Source organism: Parus major, chromosome 2 (assembly GCF_001522545.3).
Source record: "Parus major isolate Abel chromosome 2, Parus_major1.1, whole genome shotgun sequence".
NCBI lineage: Eukaryota > Metazoa > Chordata > Aves > Passeriformes > Paridae > Parus > Parus major.
The window spans coordinates 104,898,514-104,907,054 of record NC_031769.1 but is presented as its reverse complement, the minus strand read 5'-3'; the positions used below and the strand labels follow the sequence as shown (position 1 = coordinate 104,907,054).

The 8,541-nt window shown below is 45.0% G+C and overlaps 1 protein-coding gene across 1 annotated transcript in view; it reads right to left on the bottom strand.

The window, feature by feature from the left end:
* The window catches only part of LAMA3 (laminin subunit alpha 3), a 111,507-nt gene extending 103,221 nt beyond the window's left edge, over positions 1–8,286 (bottom strand). Inside the window, exons 1-2 of the mRNA XM_015652537.2 lie at positions 8,026–8,286; positions 2,022–2,174 (exon numbers count right to left, since the gene is read on the bottom strand). Coding sequence (XP_015508023.1) covers positions 2,022–2,174; positions 8,026–8,286 — 414 coding nt within the window. The remainder of the gene's footprint in view (positions 1–2,021; positions 2,175–8,025) is intronic.
* Between the last annotated feature and the right edge of the window lie 255 nt (positions 8,287–8,541).

Sequence of the window (8,541 nt, the reverse complement as noted above, 5' to 3'; positions counted from 1 at the left end):
AGAAGAGAAGAGAAGAGAAGAGAAGAGAAGAGAAGAGAAGAGAAGAGAAGAGAAGAGAAGAGAAGAGAAGAGAAGAGAAGAGAAGAGAAGAGAAGAGGAAAGAAAAAGGAGAAAACACAATAGTGAGGAAAACTACATCTCTGTTCAATCTTTTCAATGTTACAGTATGTGGTTCTGTATTTAGATACATACTTAGATACACATCTAACTTAAAGAAGATTTATCTTTCCTTAAAACCCAAAGTCTTCAGCTCAGCTCAGCTGAAGGAGAACTGCACTCTGAAAAACTGTCTCTGTTGATTACTAAGAAAGCCTGCATCATTAAGACACACCAAGCTCTTAATATTTAGGGCCATGTAATAAGGTATGGTGAATTGGGGTCTCAGTGCTTACCTGTTCACTTGAGTAGACTTTGTCACAATACTTAATGTTAATCAGTACTGTGTGCTACTGCATGAATTCAGGAGTGAACATACTAAGCAAAATGTCAAAAGTGAATCTCAGGTTCAAACAAATCCTGAGGTTAAGGTTTAACTGGATGAAAGCAGATATGAGACAATGCCTGTGAAGTGGGGGGAAAAAAAATCATATGGGGAAAAAAAAAATCATATGAATCTTACCAAACCCTCATCCATCCACCAGGTAAAATGATTCATTCCTGATCATAGAACATGGAGTAATTTTTCAGCTTTGTCTTGGACTGCTTTAATTTCCAAGAAAGGGGAATCAGAATCATCTTTTCAAGTAGTACCAGAGTAATGAGAAACATGCAACCTCGCTCTAAGAGATCCTTTAACAACTACAGAAGTCTTAGCACATAGCTGCTGGTGTCCAAAGAGTCCCATGAAGAGAGGACACTTAGTTCATATCCCTCCTCTCAAGGAAGGAGGTTTCTCAGAAGTTTACTCAGCACATAAAAAGTAAGGTGTCTGTCAGTAGGTCCTCCAAAGAAGGTAAAAAGTGCACAGCAGGAAAAGAAGTTTAGTACAGCATTTCTGCACTGCAGCTCTACTGGATACAGAAACACTGAATAAAGATATCCTCAGAATGAGAACCATTCCAGCCATGGAAGGAACAAGAGTACTAGAATACCATGTAAGGCAAATTGTAAAATAAGTAGCACCTGAATCCTCAGCAAAAATGGCAGCCAAGTCACAGAGAAATACTTCCTTAGTTTTCCCCCACCTTGCTGTCAACTAAATTGAAGGTCTACTCAAAAAAGCCTGTCCTATATAATCAGTCAATAAACAGTTACTGCTGTCCAAAACATATATTCAAGTCTATACATATATTTTGCAGGCCCACACCTATATTTACAAACGTGTTTTCATGTGGTGTGAACTTGCACAGTGTAATTTCACTGGATCAGCACCCAATTATGGCAGCTGAGAATCCATCCCTGTGACTTAAAAAACAGATAGAGGCTTTACTCTCAGCTACTTGCCTATCACTTGCAGTGGAAATATGGGTGTTCCTACTGTCTCATTACTAATTCATATTACACTGGTTTTGCTGTCCCTTCCCTTTTAGACCACCTTATCAGTATTTTTCTATCTTGAAGATCTTGCTGGATGACAGAGAAGCCAGAAGGATCCCTAAGGCAAAAGCAGACTCCAAACATTACTCTCAAAATGTGTGCCTGCACAGAGATCATGAAGCCTCTCTCTCTGAGCTCATGGAAAAGGGGAATATCAAACAGAAGGCACAGCTTGAGTTTCAACTAAGCAGTCCCCCCATGTCACTTCAAATTAATGAGTTACAGTGTTTGTGCAAGAAAGTACACTATCACTACATCTGTGTGATCCCAGTGGCAGTAAACCCCATCACTGAAATTCCTAAAGGAAAATAATTACTTTATATACTATGCAGTCGACTTGGTAAAAAATTACAGAACACAAATTAGACAAAAAAGCTGTGATGTCAGGAAGTAAAAACCATCATCTCAAAGGTCTCTCCCAACTGCAAAGGATATGCACAAATGCAAGAAACGATGACACCTCACCCCGTAGCTCAGGCACTTACCTGCCCCAGATCTAGGGTGACATTGACTTCGTTGTACTTCAAGCCCACGGAAAGAGGGGGACTTTGCCACCAGCTCTCAGTGCCATCAATGGCATTGGTTATCGGGTGAGCTTTGCTGGGATCAGCAGCATTGCAGTAATCACAGAACTGGCCCTGAAACACAATCAATCAAAAACATGGTCTCAGACAACATCTTATGCATTGATGACACATGTGGTTGTTAATGGATTGACTAAAAATATGGGTAAATTTTGTTCCTTTATATACCGTAATTTTTAATGCATGAATTATTCCCCTGTTAATTAAATTACACACTGAAACACATTAACTTTTATATTACAAACTAAAACTTCAGAAATCTCAATAAGGGAATGACAGTAAATACTAACTTATTGACACTTGGGTGAAATTAGCTATATTACTTCTACAGAGGTGTCTGTAGGAAATCTGCAAAAAATCAGTGAAATAAAGATTCTTAGAACTGGATTAGGAACAACAAACAAATTATCCTCAATTCTTCTAAAACACCATGAAATATCCACATATGCACATAGCCTGGTATATATAGAATCATTACAAAAAGGCTCTGTTACTTGGCTATAAGTTTGGTATTCATATTTTATAACACTGTTTTCATTTTTTTTCATGCCATTATAATACATCCTGAATCAGAGTTTTCTAAACAACACGTACTCATGGAAAATGCAAGACTGTTCCCTTTAAGCTTCCTTTTAAAGAATGCCATTGTATCTTCATTTCAAGAAGTTACTGCCCAATTTCCACTCCACAACTAAAGCCACAATCCAGAGATGCCCTTTGAGAGTCTCTTAAGCTCTGTGTACAATAAAGATGAATAAACTTCAAGAAAATTGCCTTTTGATTTCATATCTTGGCTTGCCCCACAAGCTATTTTTATTTCCAAGACAACGCATTTTACAGTCTACTAGGATTAGTGCTGAACTGCTTAAATTAGTTATTAAGGGGTCTTTTTAGTGTCTCATTCGCTTCATATTCCAATCTCTAGGTGGTGATGATAAGTAAAAATGCCAGCTACAGATCTTTATAGAAAAATAACATTTTCATTGAATGGCAGTACACCTGCCATGGCTCCTTCAGTAGGACTACTTAATCCATCAGTCTGTGAGTTGCTCACACTGTGCTGGACTCCTGTTTAAAATAAAGAAAATGGCACATATGTTACCTTATCAACTGCATGTGACAAATCTTTTGTGGTTTTCCACAATCCACGCTGCCTGGCATGAAGCACGTTCCTACCTTTTAAGATTTAACAGACTCCTATATAAGTGCCATTGTTTTGTTTGTTGCTGCTGTCAGACTAACCAGTGTAAAGTAACTGGAGCAATCATACCTGTCTGCTTTTTAGAGGAGTAACAGAAGAGCTCTCACACTGTTGCTGGGTGCAGTCTTGTAAACTTGGTGAGTTTAAGATATTTAGCAGAATTTATTTAACATCTACCATAGTTATTTTTCCAACAGGATTGGAAAACGCTTCATCAGTCTCATGTGATACGAATATACCATCCTATGCCTTTCAACTATGAAACCAAGGTGTTCACTGAATTGAGTATCTCTGCATCAAGAGCAATAATTTCAGCATCTGCATCTAGCAATAGTTCCACCCTCATCCACCCCTTCCATAAAGCCCAGAATATGATGCAGTTTCCAGAAGACATGGCTACCATTAACTGTTCTGATTCAGCACAGCCAATGCCAATCTGGCTGGGGGTTAACTCTTGAGAGTTCAAAGAGACTAAATACATACACAAGTTGGTTAACTATAGCTGGGGTCATGTTACAACACGATTCTCCTCCAGCTCTGTTAGAGAAGATAGTTTGGCTGACTTTAATACAAACTACAATATGCCAGGACTCTGATTCAGTTGGTTTTCTGCAGCAGATACACATCAGCCCAAGCTAGCTACAGGCAATGCTGCCAGTTTCTGCAGTGAGGACAAAGAACATCATGTCACTATCTGCAAAAATCCATACCCTGAGAAATCAATCTGCACTGGCAACTGCAGTTACTACCACATCAGAGCATCTTCCCTGACAAATGCATACCTGAGTTCTGACATATATGTTACAATAGGGCAAGCTTTCCTAAATAGCTTTATAATGGGCTTGAAATACAGTCTTCAGAACTAAATTACATTCACAATGATCAGGCTGGAAGTACACAGGAAACAGTTGCTGTTACAGCAGTTTCAGCTTTGATCTGGAAACAACCTCAAAGAAAGGTTGAATGAGAAGAAAACAATGGGGAGCATTAAACACAAGAGTTTAATTTACATGCTCTTATGTGATTTCACTATACCAGAGCACTTGATCTGAACTCAAGATACCATCTTTCTCTTTTTGGGCACATAATTCAAAGAATTTCATTGCAACAGCTGGAGTTTCAGTTATTTAAACTACATTCCAGCAAGCCTGCCAACTAGGCAGCAAAACAAAAATGAAAGAAAAAAAATTATTGGACAGAGCAGCCTTCCTTCCTTCCCACTGGCAGCACCTCAGGCACATCGTGCTCAGCCTGGCTGCTACAGGACACGTCTCCATTCCAGTAGATTCAGCCTTGAAATTTGGTTTGATTTTGGCTGCAGTTCATCAGACAGGCAGGTGTGCATTTGCTGGTGACCTTGTTACCCTCCTTTCCCCTGTTTCTCCAAAGCAAAGGAGAGACCTGGAACTGCATGAAAGAGTTTGCTGAAATAAGCTAGTAGAGACCAGGGACACACAGGGATGAAAATGTCTCACCTCTAAGAAAGTGACAACAATAAGGGATCTGTTCACTATTTCATACCTAGCAGCTCTGTGCCCACTGGTAGGGCAGGACAGGTATGCAGTTAGACTTTAACTCACGCCTGCACACCACTGTGGACAGACTGGCAGGCAAAACCAGGCATGCCACTTATCTATCAGCTGCTGAAATATTTTATGCTGTTGTGCATTTCTTCACTCAACACTGTTCTTATTAAGTCATTGTCCCACATGCCAGTGTGCTACATAAGGGAAACCCACCTCTTTCCACAGCATATGTCAAGCACTGCCTTAAGAGCCTTGGCTGAGCTGCCCACAAAGGGACTGGCCACCCCACTGACCACCTTAAAACAACATCTAAATGCTCTTTCTGGATTTGCTGGCTATTACAGGCTTCATTAAAAGATATATCACTAAATGACAAGCTGAACAAGAACAACCAATGGCAGAGCAATGGAAATAATGCTGGGGCTGCTCGTCCTCTTTGCCTTATTTTCAGATAGCACTGGCAACAGAGCTGTCTGCTCCCTTTGCCAGAATGAGGATCACATTCTGCACCTCCTTTCCAATTTCCCTATTGCAACTCCTGCAATCCAGCATTGCAGAGAGTCCAAAAGAGAGTGACTCAAGTGTGCGGTATCACTTGAACTTGAACCAGCACGATACAGCGGCCATTACACCTATCACTTTGTAAAAGCCACATGACCTTTCCTCACAATTTTAAGAAACAACACTTGAATACTTCTGCTGATTTTATATTCTTCTATGGAAGCCCATGTTCTGTAAAAGTTTAATGCAATTCTTTCCAATTTTCCATGAAAGAAGAAATTCTCTTGTTTACATTTGAACTTGAGAGGTGAAGTGGCTTGAGAATATACACATTGTGCATTTTCCTGGTCTGGATTTCCCTTGCCTTTTGAAAGACTTTCCAGCCTTTCTTGAACCACAACAACTACTGGTAAACCACAGAAGCATTCATGTTATGTACCTCAATGGGGCTTTGTTAAAACTGGAAAGAGACGCTGTGGTATCTGTGCTTACACAAGCGCTCTGAGAGGCACAACACGCTTCCTCGTGCCAGGGCTGAGCTATCAGTAGTCCTTCTGGGAACTTTCATCGGGCAGGAACCGTAACAGCCCTCTAACCTAGGACCTGCAAGTCAAACATTTAAGAAGAATTCCCCCCTTTCTAGTGTCTGTCTTCCTTTACACGGCAAACCCTCATTTCCAGTTGAGTGTTAGTATATAAAGGGAACAACTACAAAAACCATCAATGGCAACATGCAGGCTTCGTTCCGCTTGCTTGACAAGTTTATCTGATGTCTGCTTTGGCTGATTTTTATTACCCTGTGATTTCTGATACTTCAAGGAATGTGAGTTTGAGATTTCACTGCAGCAGTGGGCTGTAGCAAGTTGCTGAGAGATTGCTGGGTTTACAATTTACCTGGAGACACAGCTGTTTCAGGCAACTTTAAACATGGGTATTGCACTTGGTATGGAAGGATGGGTGCCTAAACCTCCAAGGTGTGTTAGAAAGAGCAAACCAAGCAGTTTCCTGCTCATCACAACCTTTTTTTTTGTAAACTCAGTTTAGGCATAATACCTGTCTCCCAGTTTCCCTTTTACTAGAATTGTATACTACTCAGCCTGTAAGCATCTCCAAAGTACTTTGAGCTTTTTTTATGACTGAAAACACTACAGAGATAAAAGGTAATATAAAGAGAGAGAGATAAGATTTCATTGTGAGGCAGGTAGTTATGGCAGAGGGAAGTCCAGAGCAAAGCACACAGCTGGCTGTGGCTGCCCAATGAACTGTGAGAGCAGGTTGCATGACGGTGCACGCTCCCTTCTGGCACATGGCAAGGAATACACATGCTTCACCTTCTTAGTCCTCTCCCCCTCTCTTGAGCCTATTCTCATTAAAAAAATTAAAAGAACAACTCTGTAATCCACTGCAACCCCTTCTGAAACCGTATCTTAAGGTGTATTTCACTATTAAACATGCAAACATCTCATAAGACCTTGAAACACTAGCTCTTCTTCCAATATCCTAAAAATTTACTTGTATGCTTTCTGTATTGCCTAAAGTCAGGACTTTCTGCCTTAAAGGAGGACCTTTAAACTTTCACAATCCCTTTCAAATTGCAGCTTCTTCCTGGTTCTCCTCCCACCAAGAAAGAATACAATTAAAATAATTTTGGAAGGCCCGAGGCTTCAGGAAAGTCCCCTTCTTTTAACAAAGCTCTGATCAGATACCAAGCATCTATCACAGTACAACAGTTTGGTGCATTTTTTACTCCTTCCTTATCCTCTAACAAATGTGTAAATACATGTTTCTTCCAAAGGAAAGATATATTTCCACTAATCCTTTTTCAGAAGTTTTGCAGTTTATTGTTATCTTTCTTGTGACTGGCACAAAACCTGCGCAGTAATCTCATGCTATGCTAGGAAAGAACAGCATGATCCTTTCTGTGCTTACACTCCCTGTAGAGTCCCAAGGAGTCTCCGGCTTCCTCCCACAGGCAACGCAAGGCACAAACGATAAGCCTCACATTTTCTGCTTCTAAAATGCCACAAAATACTTGACTAAAGCCAGCACTCTTTTCCCGCCGCCTGCAGAAAGATTCCCGCTGTCCAGCCAGCACCGCCAGTGCAGTCCCGTCACATCCATTCCCCCAGGCTCGCTGGCTTATCCCCAGCAGTATCTCGCTGCTCACCGCAGACTACGGGACACGCTCTGAGGCCACAAAACACCACCCGGAGGCACTCGCAGGTGCCCGAGCAGCTGACACACGCCCGGCAGCAGCCGCAGCCCCGCGGCGAGGCGGTGTGTGGGTGTGTGGCCCCAGGAGGCGCGGGGACCCCCGAGGGCAGGCGCGGGGACACCCGAGGGCAGGCGCGGGGACACCCGAGGGCAGGCGCGGGGACACCCGAGGGCAGGCGCGGGGACACCCGAGGGCAGGCGCGGGGACACTCGAGGGCAGGTGCGCGGGGAGAGGAGCCGCTTCCATCCATCCTGCCCGGCACTTCCCCGCCTGGGCTCCCGCCGCTCCACGCTCCCCTTCTATTCCCATAGCACACTCCCAGCGAGGAGGAAAGGAGACCGCGCACAGCAGGGTCACGTCAGACCCCCTAAGAAGACATCCACCCGCCCACCCACCCAGCCCGGGGATGCGGCGCGGGCTGGGGAGGTGCTGCGCGGGGAAGGGCCGCGGCCGCCCGGTTACCTGGATGGCGCGTCCCAGCGGGGCTGCGGCCGGGCCCCCCACCAGCTTGCAGAAGAGCTGCGGCCGCCCGCCGCCGCCCGCCGCCTCCCCGCAGGTGGCCGTGGCCCAGATGCGGGCGGCCGCCGCCAGGTTGAAGTAGGGCGGGTGGAGGCTGAGCCCCGTCCCGCGGGAGGCGGCGGGGCCCGGCTGCGCCGCGCTGAGGGCGAGGAGCGGCGGTAGCAGCAGCGCCCAGAGCCCCGCCGAGCCCGGCGGCGCGGCCATCCTGCGCCGGGCTCTGCCCTCGCTCCCCGGGGCGGCACTGCCGCGGCGCTGGGCCGCAGCGGGGCAGGAGGAGGAGGAAGGGAGACTGAGAATGAGAAGCGGCAGGCTGGGGGCTGCCTGCACCTCTCTCCTCACGCCCTGCCTGCGCCGCGCGGTGCGGGCTGGGGCGGGACGAGGCGCAGCCCCGTCCCCCGGGGCGTGCGGGTGCGCTGGACGGGGCGGGACGGGACGGGGGAAGGGTCTCAGGGCTGGCGG